General features: G+C 55.9%; 1 protein-coding gene across 1 annotated transcript in view; it reads left to right on the plus strand.

The window, feature by feature from the left end:
- The window catches only part of WDR1 (WD repeat domain 1), a 33,561-nt gene extending 18,927 nt beyond the window's left edge, over positions 1–14,634 (plus strand). Inside the window, exons 6-15 of the mRNA XM_087828275.1 lie at positions 3,711–3,788; positions 4,154–4,234; positions 4,528–4,761; positions 5,550–5,637; positions 6,234–6,390; positions 7,782–7,869; positions 9,746–9,856; positions 10,827–11,000; positions 12,568–12,712; positions 13,680–14,634. Of these exons, the coding sequence (XP_087684401.1) occupies positions 3,711–3,788; positions 4,154–4,234; positions 4,528–4,761; positions 5,550–5,637; positions 6,234–6,390; positions 7,782–7,869; positions 9,746–9,856; positions 10,827–11,000; positions 12,568–12,712; positions 13,680–13,786 (1,263 nt within the window). The 3' untranslated portion in view covers positions 13,787–14,634. The remainder of the gene's footprint in view (positions 1–3,710; positions 3,789–4,153; positions 4,235–4,527; positions 4,762–5,549; positions 5,638–6,233; positions 6,391–7,781; positions 7,870–9,745; positions 9,857–10,826; positions 11,001–12,567; positions 12,713–13,679) is intronic.
- Positions 14,635–15,360: the final 726 nt, after the last annotated feature.

The raw sequence follows: 15,360 nt of genomic DNA on the forward strand, positions 1-15,360 counted from the left end.
TAGGCTGAGGGAGGGAAGGTAGCATTCCCAGGCCAGGATTGTGGAGGCACGTGCCCTCTCCGGGCGGTGGGGGAGGTGATGGTGGGCACGGGCATGAGCCTGTTTCTCTCCAGGAGCTCAGGACAGAGGAACAAGGCAGGTGGGCGCAGGGCTTTTCAGTACAAGGGTTAGAAGGGCAGCCATAAGAAGCTTGAGTCTTGACTCCTGAGGTGCTGCCCCAGACTGGTCCTTTTTTGTACCAGCTGTGCCTCCCTGTGGAAAGGGCTATTTTTAGCCCTCCCACTTTGGTTAATGGGCTGTTCACCATCCCTGTCTTTAAATAGGCTATTTCAGGAGCACACATCAGTCGTCTGCTCTTTGGACACTTGGCTCAAATTGCAGGAAAGGCTGACGGAGGAGTTTCTAAAGCCACTGGGCGCTTGGAGTGGCGGTGGCATTTGTGTGTCTAGTCTTCACTAAACCCAGGCCAACAGGGCGCCTCCTGGGAGCCTGCTTTGTTCCCAGGCCTGCAGGGGCCTGGTGGCAGGGAGATAGACCACAGACACATCAGTAGGTACCATGTTTCATGGGCCACGTCCCACAGTGTCAGGGGCAGCTGAGAGCTGTGACTGAGGAGACCGGGACCAGCGCTCAGGGAAGGCCTTTCACAGGAGAGGCAGCATCCTAACGGGATCACCAAGGGCGCACATGGCACCAGGAGGGCAGGCCAGGGCCTTGGCGTCATCCGCTGCCCTCCAGGAGAGCATCCTGACTTTAGTGAGCCAGGTGATGGGGGATGCTTCATTCTTGCAGGGAACCAGCAAAGTTGCAGTTTATGCCGAGCTTATCAGCGGTTCAGTGCTTCTCTGGTCCACAGCCTGTTCTTATGCCCAGTGCAGAGGTCAGTGCCCACTATAGCACCCCATTGTCTCTGAGGCCTACTCCGCTGTGGTGAGCTCTTGGCACCCAGTTCTTAGGGAAGGAGCCCTGCTCCTCCTTCCCCATCTGCCAAACCCCTTGGTCAGTCACAGGGTGCTGAGTCCCCCTGACCCAGCCCCCCCCATCCATTTTACCGGAGGAAACCCAGAACATCAGGGATGGGGGACCCATAGAGTTCAGGGATGAGAGCTAGCCCCTAGTCAGGTGTCCAGGGTTTGAACCCTGGTTTTGTTATCTAAGCTTTTTTACACCTCACCCAGAAGCAGGAGCTGTGCCTGTCCTTCTTGACCTCAGGGCTGCAGAGAGGACTGGGAGGGATGAGTGGAGGGTGCTGTCCCAGACCCTCCCACCCCTGGCTTTGAACACCACTGGCCCTGAGGGAGGACAGTGTGGGCCCTGCTGTGCAGCTGGCTCCCTGACAGCCTTGAGTGGACAGCAGAATGGTGGCAGGTGGCCTGAGCAGTTAAGGATCTGACCTTAGGTGGCTCCCTGCCAGGGGCCCCTGCCTGCCAGCCAGCTCCTGCCCGGGGCCCAGAGCTGACGCAGCGGAGAGCTCTGGACAGGAAACTGGAGATTGGCTCCTCACAGCCCGGCCTCTCGGGTCTGGTGTCTCCCGTAACACAGGTGCCTGGAGGCCCCGGGGCCCCCCTCTTGGTGGTAGGATGGTGGGTGGGTTGCATTGGATGCCAGGCAGTCAGGGGGGCCTGAGAGCCCAGGTTGGAACGTTAACTAATTTTCACTTTGGTTCAGTGGGCAGGTGTTACCTGCTAGAAAATTCAGTCCTCCAACTCCACGTGCCTAGGAACTGAAAGAAACAGCACACATGCTTCAGAGCGGGGGTCAGCCTTACAGACAGGAGGAGCGGACATAGGAACCAGAAAGACAAACCCACAGCTGAGCCAGAACACAGGAGGGGCCTCAGTGTCACCCTGGTGGTATGAGTGACACCCAGTTGTGCCTCAACACTGGGAGGTGGGTTGGTGGGTGGCAAAGGGCTAGCCTTCATCACGGGTGCTGGTGATGTTCCCCTGCAGGAGGCAAGCTCTTAAGTCCCAGCAAAGTTCCTGTCCCACAGGGAAGCTCCCTGACTTGGAGCAGGAGGGGCCATCACTCCTCTACCAGGAGGCAGCCAGGATTGTGCCAATCAGCAGTGATTAGTAACTAGTCAGAGACCGGGTTTTCCACCTTCATCCTCTGGGGCTGGGAGGGTCTCTGTGCCTGACCCTTGCTGTAGGACCAAGTCCTGGCCTGGCCCCTGGAAGTGGATGTGACCCCTGAGGAGGTGTCCCAGTGAGATGAACTTGCAGCTGTCTCTGGTCTTAACAGTTGAGGGAGGTGGTTTAATTGGTGATGAGTGGGAAGCCTGGCTTGCTGTACCCGAGCTCTGGACCCTATGTCTTGCCAGAAATGGTTCAGTGTGAGGGGCTGGGAGAGTCTGGCCTAAAGCCACGGCCTGAACTGCGTGTTTCCCTGGGGTGAGCACTGTCTACAAGAGGAACCCCATGCTCACTGAATCCCTGTGTTCTGCTTACCCTCCCAGTGGACTTTGCTGGGGCGTGGCTCCTTTGATCCCTGGCTCTTGGTGCCCTCCTGGGAACCGCACACCTGATTCCTCTTTCCTGGGTGGGTTCCTTCTGTAGCAGACACAGAGTACCTGAGGGTTATTACATGATTGTTAGGCCACGTTGGTTAGACATGGGTTACTGTCCCAGACTGCCACCTGGGCAGGTTACACAGTAGGAGCTGATTCCCTCAGGTCTGGAAGCCGGGAGTCTGGGATCACAGTGTCGCAAGGCAGTGCTTCTACTGGTTCCTTCCTTGTCTCTTCCAGACTCTGCTCTCACAGGTGCTCCCTGTCTTGTGGGAGTGTCACCCCGGCATCTGCCTCCATCTTCACATGGTCTTCCCTCTGTGTCTGTCTAAGTCTCTCTCTTCTAATAAAGACTAATAAGGATACCTGTCACTGGAGCAGGGTCCACCCTAGTGAACTTAACTTAGCTTTATCACATTTGCAGATAAATAACTTTAAGTCAGTGCTTTACCCCGGAAGGGGCTGTGGGGGGCAGGTGATGAGCATCGAGTCTGATTGTTTATTGTGCACATTGGGTGTCTGCCCGGTGGAGGCAGTTAACCCGCACCTATAGGGGCTTAGTGCGTGATTGCAGGTAGGATGAGAGAGCGGCTGGGGCCCCTGGGAGAGGGGACAAGCCGTGTGTTCACAGCTTTGGGTTTGGGGGTTTTAGTTTTAGAGGATCATTCTGACACAAACCCTTCTTGACTGAGTAAAGGGTGAGTTCATTGACTTGTTCAGGTAAGGGACTTAGCCCTTCAGGTCATTTCTCCTTGTCACTTAAATTCTTACTCCCCATGGACATCATAACCATTGTTTAATTCCTTTATAGTACCAGTCGGTTGCCAGCCGAGCACCTGCTGTATGCTGGGCTTGGGCCGGGCCAGACCTGAGGGAGGAGGCTCACTGTCGCGGCAGGAAGCTTGAATTCAGGGCTTGAGCTTGCCCCAGGGTGGGGGTCAGGGAGGTTCTGCCTGCACAGATCAGGTAACATGGTGTAGTGAAGGGAGCCTCAGTGGGGGACGGGGCCTTCCAGGTGGAGGTGGGCCTGGCTGAGGCAGAGGCTGAACCAGCCCTTGCTGAGTCAGGAGCTGGATTGGGACATGTTCAACCTTAAACATCTTCCTGTGGGCTGTGAACTCGCATTAGTATTGGTAGCTGTGTGAGGCAGGCTTTCCCAAACCTCCTGTCATCGGGTGGATAACCATTCCCTTTCCCGCAGGACCACAGTCGCTTTGTCAACTGCGTGCGATTCTCTCCTGATGGGAACAGATTTGCTACGGCCAGCGCTGACGGCCAGGTGAGGGCTCGCCCAGGCTAGGGGGCTGGGTGGATGTGGGGGCTCATCTGATTATCCTTGGTGACTGTTCAGAACAGACAGACTCAGGAAAGCAGATCTCAGTGTGTGGAGCTTAGGAATCTCCCTCCTTCCCACCTCCTGGAACACAGCTCAGTCACGGGGCTGTCACCAAAGCACAGGAGACACGGCTCTCCGTCTCCTCTTAAATGGAGCAAAACTCAGGTCCATTAGCACTTTTTTAGATTAATTCTCTTTTGAGTCTTGGTTGGCAACTGATAGAGCAGGGATACAAAGGAAGGGCACAGGCAGCATGCTCACTGCTGAGAGACACTCACAGGTACCCCCACATTTTCCTCTGTCGAAAGATCTACATCTATGATGGAAAGACGGGCGAGAAGGTGTGCGCCCTAGGAGGGAGCAAGGCCCACGACGGAGGCATCTACGCTGTGAGTATGGACTTGGCTTTCTGACTTTGTCTGTGGTTGTCGGGCCGTATCTGTGTTCGCATTCATCCAGCAGATTTGCAGTTAGAAGCTCCACAGTCGGGTGGCGGTGTAGAACACCAGGGTCACATCCAGCAGGTGACATGGCCTGGACATTCGTCCCATTCCGGCCCACATCCCCCACCACTCTGGCTTTGCTTCTCCCTGCTCAGAAGTGGGGCTGTGGCCAGGCTGCTCTCTGAGGCCGCTTCCCACTGAAGTTCTCTGACACATGGCACACTGTTTTGTTTGAGTAGATCAGTTGGAGTCCTGATAGCACCCATTTGCTTTCTGCTTCTGGAGACAAAACCTCTAAAATTTGGGATGTCAACGTGAACTCTGTTGTCAACACATTTACCATGGGTTCCAACGTTCTGGACCAGCAGCTGGGCTGCTTGTGGCAGAAGGACCACCTTCTCAGCATCTCCCTGTCCGGGTACATCAATTACCTGGACAAGAACAACCCCAGCAAACCCCTGCGGGTCATCAAGGTGAGCTGGGCCGGACGGCCTGCCTGTGGAAGGCAGAGGGAGAAAGGTGCCCCGACTAGGACAAGGAAGAGACAGGGAGGCCGACGGGAGGTGGCCCAGGGCTTTGGTAGAGGGGCAGGATGCTGCTGGCTTTTGGGGATGTCAGTTTAGCAAGGTGGGAGGCGGGGGCCCTTGCCCCTCCTGTCCTGGGGTACAGCCTCCCTCAGGGGCTCTTGGGCTATAACACCAGAGCCCCAAAACAGTAAGTAGAGCCCATCGCCACAGACATGGACAGCCATGAGAACCTTGAGGAGGACCAGGTCGCCTTAGAAGTAGGCCTGGACATCATGCAGGATTTGAACAAAGGAAAACGTGTGGCGAGCTCCCTGGGCATGAGGGCTGGGGGCGTGGAAGGAGATGAAATCGGAAGTGATGGAGCCTGACGCATAGAGGCCTCAAGTGCCTAGCCAGGAGTCGGCAGCAGGGAGTGACCAAAGGGGCGGGAAGACACCATCCTGGACTCTGTGTCTGTCACCCAGGAACTCTTATTCGGGTCATCTGGTCACCCGGGCCTACCTTGGTGCCTTCGCCCACTGTTAGCCGTAGTGATTTTCTCAGGAAATTTGCTTCCGGACCAGGAGCCCTTCGGGCTGTCCCTGGTGCCACCCACTGCAGACCCTGCCTCTGCTAGGGCACTCAATGCATTGTCTGAAGGAGCTCTGGGTTGGGCCTATTCAGTAGAGAGTAGTTGGCAGGTCGCAGAGGTGGCTGGCATGTCCTCAGTTAACCGTGCCCTGTCTCCTCCACAGGGTCACAGCAAATCCATCCAGTGCCTGACAGTGCATAAAAACGGTGGCAAGTCCTACATCTACTCTGGGAGCCACGACGGACACATTAATATCCTTTGACTCACAAAGCTGGCTCCAGCCACTGGAAGGTGAGGTGGGAGCATCTTGCGACGGTGCCAGAGCAAGGCCAGCCACCTGTCAGCAGCCACTCTGAGCAGCCATGGCCATGACCTGCTGGGTCACTTCTACTTTGTAGCCTTGAGTGCTGCTCTCCTGAATGCAACTCTTGCTGGCCTCTCCTTCTCACAAGCAGTCGAGTTGCGGAGGCTTACGTTTAAAAGGACTTGGACCCGCTTCATAGAGCCCTCTCATTTAAAACAGGAGAACAAGCTTACATGACTAAAGTGCCTCATCCAAGGTCACAGCCCCTGTGACAGCAGGGCTGGAACCAGACCCCAAGCCTCCCTTCTGATCAGGGCCTTTGCTCTCTCTCTGAGACAGTCCCTAGGGACATATGTGGCAGCCCTCACCACCACCACCCCTATCCCACCCCGTGTGTGTGGCCAGGGCTGGTGACCTCCCTCCCAGTGCGTGGCCCTGCCATCCTGTCCCTCGTATGCTGTCCGGGAGGAGATTGCCCGTGGGCCCCCCAGGGGGGCACACACCCCACCCAGGAGGTCCGGCTTTTCCTTAACCATACCCCACATTACTGGGATTCCGAGACCGGGGAAAACGACTCCTTCACTGGGAAGGGCCACACAAACCAAGTGTCTAGGATGACCGTGGACGAGTCTGGGCAGCTGGTGAGCTGCAGCATGGATGACACAGTACGGTACACCAACCTCACGCTGCGGGACTACAGGTGAGCTGCCTCTCGAAGGCCCTGTGCCTGTTGAGATCACCACTCGACGGTATTTTCTCTGCTTCTTGTCCTGGGCACCCATTCTCTTGCCGGGCCCTCAGCCAGGAGCTGGGTCAGTGTCCAGGCAAGTGGCAGACACATGACCAGGTGTAGACTGCCTGGAAGCCAGGGGGCACAGATCTCACCACATCCTCTCGGCTCTGTTCCATCAGTAAGTGGAGGTCTATGGCGCCAGTGAGGCCATGAGAGACGTGCCTGGCAGGTGGCAGGTGCCCCACAGGACAGACAGGCACCAGGAGACGTGAGTGAAAGGCAGTATCATGCTCATTTTGCGCTGGTGCCATCAATTGACAGTCCTGAAGCTGGGGCAGTTGCTTTAGTAGTTACTCTGCACTTTCCTGTGCAGGGCGAGGAGGAGGGAGTCCTGTGCCTGCTCTTGAGCGGACTCCCCCAGCACCCACACCCTAGACCGGCCCTTCCTCGGCCTCACTCTGTTTAGTTGTGTAGACACCACCATCCTCCTGGAGATGGCGGACTCCTGGAGGACATCTTGGTGACCTTCAAACTGGGCACCCGATCATAGGGAGCCTGTGGGCTGTGGGCGTCACTTGCTTTAACAGGACTGTGTCTGGTCAGCTAAGCCTCAGGATCAGTGCAGAAGCCGCTCCAGAACCTGGGAGTTGGGGCCCCAGTTGTCCTCTTTCTATTGCCCCACAGTGACCCCCAGCATTGTAACCATCGGGCCATGTTGCTCCCCTGAGCCTCGGTGATAAGAGAACCCAGGGCAGAGCCACGGCCTGGTTACCTTGTCACGGGCCCATTCACTGAGCCTTTGGGACCCCATGCTTGGCCCAGTTACATGAAGTTTTCCTCAGTTTATCGTTTTCAAGAAGTTTTTGTGTGTATACAGATTTTTCTAGAATGTGTTTTCATAGCATCAGCTAAAACTAAAGAGAACACAATTTTCTCACATAAAAGTAATGGGCTGTACTTTTTAGATGAGCTGCTAAGAAGTCTGGTTATTACCTGGGGTGGGGGAGCAGAACTCAGTTCTGTCTGCACCCAGGAAACGCAGGGTCTTTGGTGGACAGGTGAGGAGACGAGGAGACAGCGGTGATGGGGTGATTGGTACTTCCACATTAAATAGGAGGAATGACTTCCTTCGTTCCTCTCCTCACCCCCTCCCCAGGCCCTGCCCTGGCTGTGATCTCTAACTTTCCCCTAGAGTCTGAGTCACCCTGCCTTGGTTAGCTGACTGCTCCTTGTCTGTAGGTTGCAGCAGCGTTTCCTTCTGAACAACCTGAGTTGCATGGGTTTGCAGTCAATGTGTTATACCCACCCGAGCCCCCTGGAGATGAAGTAACGTGCTCTGCTCTCCTTTTCTCTGACAGCGGGCAGGGGGTCGTGAAACTGGACGTCCAACCAAAGTGCGTAGCTGTCGGCCCCGGAGGATACACAGTGGTTGTGTGCATCGGGCAGGTACGGCCGCCGCAGTGTTGGCAGGCAGAGCGGACAGCTGGGCGGGGTCCTTTCTCTAAATTCCATCCCATCCCATGAACGGCAGCTCGAGCACCCCTCTTTATCGGTCTCTGTTTGCACTATTGGCCTTTACCGCATTCACTCAGCAACCCTCCAAAGTCCTGTCAGTTACACGGGGGGTTATCCGCCTTTTCCAGGTGAGGAAATGGAGGCGCAGAGAAGGCAGGTTGCTTCCCAAAGTACAGCTGGGAAAGGGCAAAGCTGGGAGTTGAACCCAGGGAGCCGGTCACATCCTGCACTCGAGTGCCAGGCCACACTGTGTGTCCAATTGCCATGACGCCTGCACAGCAGGCCAGTTGTATCTTCACTCATGCTCGTGTCCCAGCCCTCTAGCGTGGGCGCTCTGTGACTCCAAGCATCTTCCTCCCCCTCTCTGAGCTTCCATTTCCTCCTCTCTGACAGCTCCCGGGGTGGGGGGTACGAGAAAGTACATGCCTGGTTCCCTGCATCTTTGTGAGCCTGTTTCCCAGAGGAGGAGCTTTAGCTCAGGGTGATCAGTGACTTCCTCAAGGCCATCTGATGGCACCAGGCCCGAGGGGTTTGCAGTTCCAACTCCATAGCCTGGTTCTCCTTCACTATGGTTGAGGCCCCTGCACACCTTCTCTTTTGGAATTTCTGGAATGAAGTGCCCTTGCCTGAGGCCCACGCCTGACCCACTTGATGCAGGATTCTGCTCTTGGCAACGCCATCTGCCAGCAGACCTGGGCATCCCAGGGTGTGGATTAGAGAGGGCAGGTGTGACCAGGGCCCTGCTGGCAGGAGCGACAGGCCCTGCTAAAGACAGCTGCCATTGAGCATCCACGGCCCCTCCCGTTCTGAGAACTTAATTGCTTTGGGGAGAACAGATTCTGTGTCCTAGATAACACGACTTCCTGCCAGGCAGTTATTGCAGGCGGCCTGGGTGGTCAGGGGTACAGAGGAGTAAATGGCTTGGAGCGCCTCAGCCTAGTGAGGGCGGGACTGGAAGGCGGTGACCTTTCGGGGGGGGGGGGGGTGCTTTCCCAGCTTCTGAACACTGGGCCTTGGCAGGTGAAATCACTGGGGGGCTTCGGGCATGTGGCAGGTACTCTCTGCACACTGTTTTCTCCTCTACAGTGGGAGGCAATCCCCCAGGGACATAACACATGCAACACTCTTTCATGTGCCTGGCTCATGCTCAGTGGACATAGCTGCTGATTTTGTTTGCTTTTATTAGGAACTTACTTGAGCCCTGATTTCTATCTTCACAGGGCCTGGGCCCCACTGTGCTCTTACCCCTGGGAGGCTGAGACTCAGAGGCAGTTTGTGAGCTGTCCCCACAGGCAGTGGTGGCTGAGGGCCCAGATACCCAGGCACTGACCTCCACCTGAGGACTCAGCCCTGTCCCCATCAGGGGGAGGAACCAAGGCTGGGGTGTGTGCAGGAGAGGTGCTCAGGGAGCCTCCAGGCTGCCTCTGTGAGCCTTGTCACTTCCAAGTGCTTTTGTCCTCTTGGCGTTGGGTGACCTGGTTCAGCAACACACGTATCGAGCTCACTATGTAACTGGAGGAACTAAAGTTCACACAGCAACCATCTTCCCAGGAAGTTGGTGCTTGTAGTGGAGATCATGGCAATGGAGGGTGATGATGTGACAGTCACAGCCAGTGGTCACTGTGACCCTGTGACTAGAACCTGTTACTGTCCCGTTGACTGATGAGGGAAGAAATACAATTCAGGGTTCCAGGGCTGAGGCTGGCCCTGCATAGTCCCGCCTCCCACAAGGTCGGGAAGGAACCCATACCGGGACTGAGTGATGTGTCTGGGGCCTTTGTGGTCTGACTGTTGCCCATGTTTCCAGATCGTCCTGCTGAAGGATCAGAGGAAGTGCTTCAGCATCGACAACCCCGGCTACGAGCCCGAGGTGGTGGCCGTGCACCCCAGTGGGGACATGGTGGCTGTCGGGGCCACGGTAAGGCCCCTGCCCTTGGGTTTCTGGGCTGTGAGTGTGGGACTGCCTTGGATGAAACAGGAGGGAGGTAGGACTGGGCCCCTGGGACCCAGCATGGGGCATCTCCTGCCACCCAAGTGACAGCCTCCATGGTGACCCTCAGTCCCCAAGGGCTGCCCAGCCCCTGGAGAGGCTTGTCCTGGTTCTGTGCACGTGGCACAGAGCCCCAAGAAGGGGTGCTTGGGACCTGGGGTCCCTGCTTCAGGAGTGTAGGCTCGTCCCTGCTTGGCTCCTAAGACAGCCTCAGGCAGCTGCAGGGATACCACCTACCCGGTTGCTGCCCTCTCCTTCTCGCTCCATCCCATGTGCTCGCTCTTGCCACCCTCACCAATTCATTTTAGTGTGTGTGGAATTTCTCAGTGCCAGGCCCCGGACTTGAAATCGAGGGCTCTACCCTGAAGCGGAGGGCCTGAGGTCCATCCATCCTGGTCAGGCTCCCTAAGTGCAGGCAGAACCATCAGCAGTTGCCAGGCCCCTTCTGGGGGCTCAGGCTGATGGGAGCTGGGCAGAAGTGGGCCATGGCTATTTCTGACCCAGGGTCCCCTGGGGTTTGGGGACAGGCAGTGGGCTGAGTGGCAGGCACAAGCCCTTTGAAAGAGCAGGTGTTCCTTCCCCGAGAAGAGGTGCCTGGGCTACCCCAAGGATGGGGAGTTTGTTGGACAGAGGGAGCCAGGTGTCTGACCGGGCCTGCTGGGTGCTGGGGGCAGGGTCCAGAGCACCAGAGAGCTGACGAGTGTAGGTGTTTCTCAGCCTGGCCTGAGCCCTGCACTGGAACTTCTTGGAGTATTTGTAAAGTAGGCATTCTGGAGCACCCAGACATGCAGGATCTTAATCAGGGTGCCTAGGAACCCTCACTTGACCACCTCCCCGAGTCCTCATTCATGTGGGGGGGGGGGGGAGTGGCTCACTGCCTTTTGTCCGTCCCCTGCAGGATGGGAATGTCCGCCTGTACTCCATCCTGGGCACCACACTGAAGGCCGAGGACAAGCTCCTGGAGGCCAAGGGCCCCGTGACGGATGTGGCGTACTCCCATGACGGCGCCTTCCTCGCAGTATGTGACGCCAGCAAGGTGGTCACAGTCTTCAGCGTTGTCGATGGCTACGCGGTGAGTGACAGTCTGTCCTGTCTGTCCCCATGCTGGGCGGTGCAGGTGGCAGGTGGGGGCCATGGCCTTTCCCTCTTGTCACCAACCACATGGGTGCATAAGAGCATAGGACTTTGCTTTTAGACGGTGAACAGCGTGGGACAGATCCCACCACCCAGGAGCTTATGGCCTGGTTGGCGAGATACAGGTCACAATTCCCAAAAAGTTGAGCTGGATGGCAGCAGGACTGGCTGTGAAGGTGGCAGATTGGTTCAGTTGGGCATCCTTGCTAAGACACTTCCCGGCCGTGGAGACCTACTTCTCTTCTATCGAAGGACCTGGGCTCGATTTCTTTCTTGCCTCATTGCTGTCTAAAGTCCAATTAAAGGGGAGCACTAATTGTCCCAACACTGCCTTGCATGTGGGGATGCTGGGGGGTGAGTCCAGGAGGGAGGACACAGTTGCCAAGGCCCCTGGAAACTCATTCTTCCCCAAGCAGAACGGGGCATGGGAAGCAGTTGACGGCACTGCACATGTAAGGGTGCAATTTCCCGTGTCAACCACATAACTGCCCTAGGCAGTGTCGTTCTGTTCCACAAACGAGGGGCTGCACTTCGGAGGCATTCAGTCCCTAGCTGGGTGAGAGGTGGGCGTGGGCAACACAGGACAGAGAAGGGTCTCCATTCCCTGGGCCCTTCCTACCACCAGCCAGCACCCACCCCCCCGCACTGTATCAGCTTTGAAATTGACAGCAGAGCTGAAAGAATTTGTCAGCTAGATTTTCCCATTAACATTTTACTATCCCATTACCGATCCATTTAGTGATCTAGTTTTTGGTGCATTTAAAGTAAATTCCAGGCTATCTGTACATTTTCCCATAAATACTTCAGCTTACAAATGGTTAACTAGATTTCAGTAGTGTCTTAGTTTTATCTTTTGCTGTAAAGTTTACATGTAACAAAAGGCACAGGTGAACAAAAGAACGTGCACCCCCCTCCCAGGAGGTACCCTTCTGCCTGGTACCACACCGATTATGTTTTAAGTGGTTTTGTTTGCGTTATAACCCTTGTTAAGACACACTAAGTAATCCACAGAGACCGGAATAGGCAGACTGGAGAAACCACCATGGTTAAGTTGGCCATTTCTGAGAATTGAGGACAAGGTGGGAACTTTCCCATCCTGTGAGAAACCCCTGGTGAGAGCTTCCAGGCTGGGATGTGCTCTGGAAGTGGCCGCAGGCAAAGCCTGGGCCTCTCCCAGGCTGCCCCGTCCCCAGTGGAGGGAGGAGAGGATGGACCTCCTGGCACCTTCTGTCTCTGCAGTTCTCTGGTCAGGCATTTCCATCTGTCTCCTCGCCAGGCTGAGAGCTCTGAAGGTGTCCAGCGCTCCCCAGGGGCCTTGAGACGGTGGCTGGTGCTTGATGCTGGGCTGCATCTCTGAGTAGCAGGGTCCTCGTGGGGTTCTTACAAGGAGGCCTCCAGTTGGGAGGCGTTGCCAGGTGCTCACTGTCACCATGAGGGTTGGTGAAAAGATGCAGTCCCCTGGCCCAGGTCCTCACCTGCCACCTTTGTTTATTCCTTACAACTAGGAACACAATGTATTTTATGGGCACCACGCAAAGATCGTCTGCCTGGCCTGGTCCCCCGACAACGAACACTTTGCCTCCGGTGGCATGGACATGATGGTGTACGTCTGGACCCTGAGTGACCCTGAGACCAGAGTCAAGATCCAAGGTGACTCTCAGACCCTCCTCGGTTCCCAGGCAGTTGGCCCCAGGGCTTGTGTCCCTTCTGTCCTTTCCAGGAGGCCACCTAGTGAAGGGCGTGTCTCTTTCTCTATCAAACCTCAGGCTCTCTGGCCCGTGCTGGGCTCCCAGGGGGACCAAGAGCGCCTGGTATGTCAGCAGGTGCTCTCCATTCACAGGCCGCTAGCTCAGTCAAGCGGCCACATGACATCTCTGTTGTCTGTTCAGGCTGCTGTAACAGTCCCATACGCTGGGTGGCTTAAAAGTAACAGAAACTAGTTGCTCACGGTTCTGGAGGCTAGAAGCCCCAGGTTGGTGCCAACGTGGCCGGGTAAGGCCTCTTCCATGTTGCAAACTTGCTGTATCCCCACGGGTGGCAGGGCTCTGCGGGGCCTCTTTCATAAGAGCGCTACTCCTGTTCATGACCTAAACTACTCATACTGGCACCTTGAGCAAAATTAAGTTTTCACCTTAGAAACTCTGGGGGACAAACATTCAGACCATCGCCGCCTCCCTTCCCCACCCACCCCCTTCAGTCGCACGTGCTCTGTGACAGCAGTGTCCAGAGGCACAGCATGTGAGCCAACATGGACTTTAAAGTTTCCTAGCAGCTATGTTTAAAAAGAAACATGAAGTTATTTTTAATAGTTTTATTTAACCCAACATGTTACTTCCATATGAGGCAGTAGCTTATGTCACAGGCTCTGTCATCCCCTGTGACTCACACCCAGGTGGCACCGTCCTGTGTAGGGCAGTGCCTGAGTGTCCAGTGCCAGCAGAGGGAACATCCGCTTCACCTCTGTCTCCCCAGCCCTGTTCCTTCTGCCGTGAGGGGGAGGGGATTCCTTAACAGCTGTCCTGTCCAGGTCCCCGGGGCCCACACGGCCTGCTTCCTCCGCTGAGGTGTGCAGAGGAGCAGAGGCTGAGTTTCCTTAAAAGTGTGTTTCTCTTTGCAGACGCTCACCGGCTCCACCATGTGAGCAGCCTGGCCTGGCTGGACGAGCACACGCTGGTCACCACCTCCCACGACGCCTCTGTCAAAGAGTGGACAATCAGCTACTGAGGACCCGCCTCCGGACGGACCGAATCAGGGACTAGAGTCGAACCGCAGCAGAACACGGCATTTCTGTTTCTGTACCGCCCCCTCGCCCTGCCCCCTCCGCTCAGAGGGAGGGGCCCCACTCCCAGTGGCCCTCGTCTCCGCAGGGGTTCATATCTATCCACGTCCTTCTGAAAGCTTTAGACAGTGACAGTTTGCACATGAGAAATAAAGTGAGCACTTAAACAGTGTGTGGAGCGTAACTCAGACCCACCCAGCGCAGCCCGAGTGGGAACATTCCAGAGGCAGAGCCTCAAAAGCACACAGACCCGCTCCCGAGGCTCCTGCCTTGTCCAGGGAGGTTGTGTCCCGATCCCACCTGCAGGCAGAGGCTGCCCTGGGAGAGGCCAGCACGCCTGCGGTTGGCAAGGCCGGCATTGAGTTCCGTGTGGCTGGATGTCACATCCCAAGCGTGAGCCATGCTATGTGGTCGCCTCCAGAAAGCCTCGAATCAGATGGGCACATGGGACCTTGTACTTCACTGTCGGTTTTTGTGCTTGATTTTAAAAATGGAACCATGAGGGGATTTCCAAGTTTTTTTAGGTTTTTCTTTTTTTAATGTGTCTTAACTGTTGCCTGTCATTGTTTACAAGCTTGTGGGTCGAGGGCGCTGTCTCCAGGATTTTAGGGCCCTGTGAGCCAGACCGAGGTGTCCTGGTCACTGTGGCACTGTCATCCTTCAGTGTCTTCCTGTCTTTCTTCCCCTACTGCCCCCAAAGCAAAGATTAATTTAAAGGTTAAGGTGAAGTCACTGTAACCTGTCCTCGTTCTCGCCTTTTCAGTGCAGATTAAAAGGAAGTATTCGCACGGTGCTTTGGCGTTTTTTTGTGTGTGTCGGAACCACTGGTAAATGTTAGCTGAGCGTAGCCCGTCCCCCCGCACTTGTGAAAACACTGAGCGTTTTCCAAGATGAGACTGAGATGATTAAACATCTTTTCTCCTCACTGTGGATCGCTGATTCTGTGGTGGGGCTCCTGGGGTGAGGGCACGCGGTCGGGGGAGACACTCAGGCCCAGGGGACTGTTAGATGCACCTTCCGATGGGAGAGAGGCCCCAGGGAGGGGCTGCCACTCCAGGTCCTGTACCCAACCTGACCAGCAAATCACTGTGACCTGGGCCACCTCACCTGGTCTCTGAGCCTTGGTGTCATCTATAAGCTGAAGGCATTGGGCCCTGTTCCATCGGGGCACTGAGATGTGTCTGTCATATGCACAGGGAACCTTTCCTAAGCTGACCCATGTAGAAGTAGAGAGGAGGGGGAAGCCTGTGGGCCATCGGCAGTGTCTGTGACAGCGTGCTTCGATTTCCGCATCTGTGAATGGGGGTGGGGATGGTACACGTCTCAGGACTGCAGGGATTATGTGAGATGCTCGACAAACCCTAAGTCAGCTGCTGGCCCACGGTGAACACAGTGTGACAGTATGATCATAAGTGTAAAAGACAATTAGCACGTGGTAGTTACACTGAATGTAGGACAGTTATTACCCAGCTAACGGTAATAACAACAAATGGTGCCCCGTGTCCCAGGGGGAATTCGG

The sequence above is a fragment of the Miniopterus natalensis genome, chromosome 1 (genome assembly GCF_054644295.1).
Source record: "Miniopterus natalensis isolate mMinNat1 chromosome 1, mMinNat1.hap1, whole genome shotgun sequence".
Lineage (NCBI taxonomy): Eukaryota > Metazoa > Chordata > Mammalia > Chiroptera > Miniopteridae > Miniopterus > Miniopterus natalensis.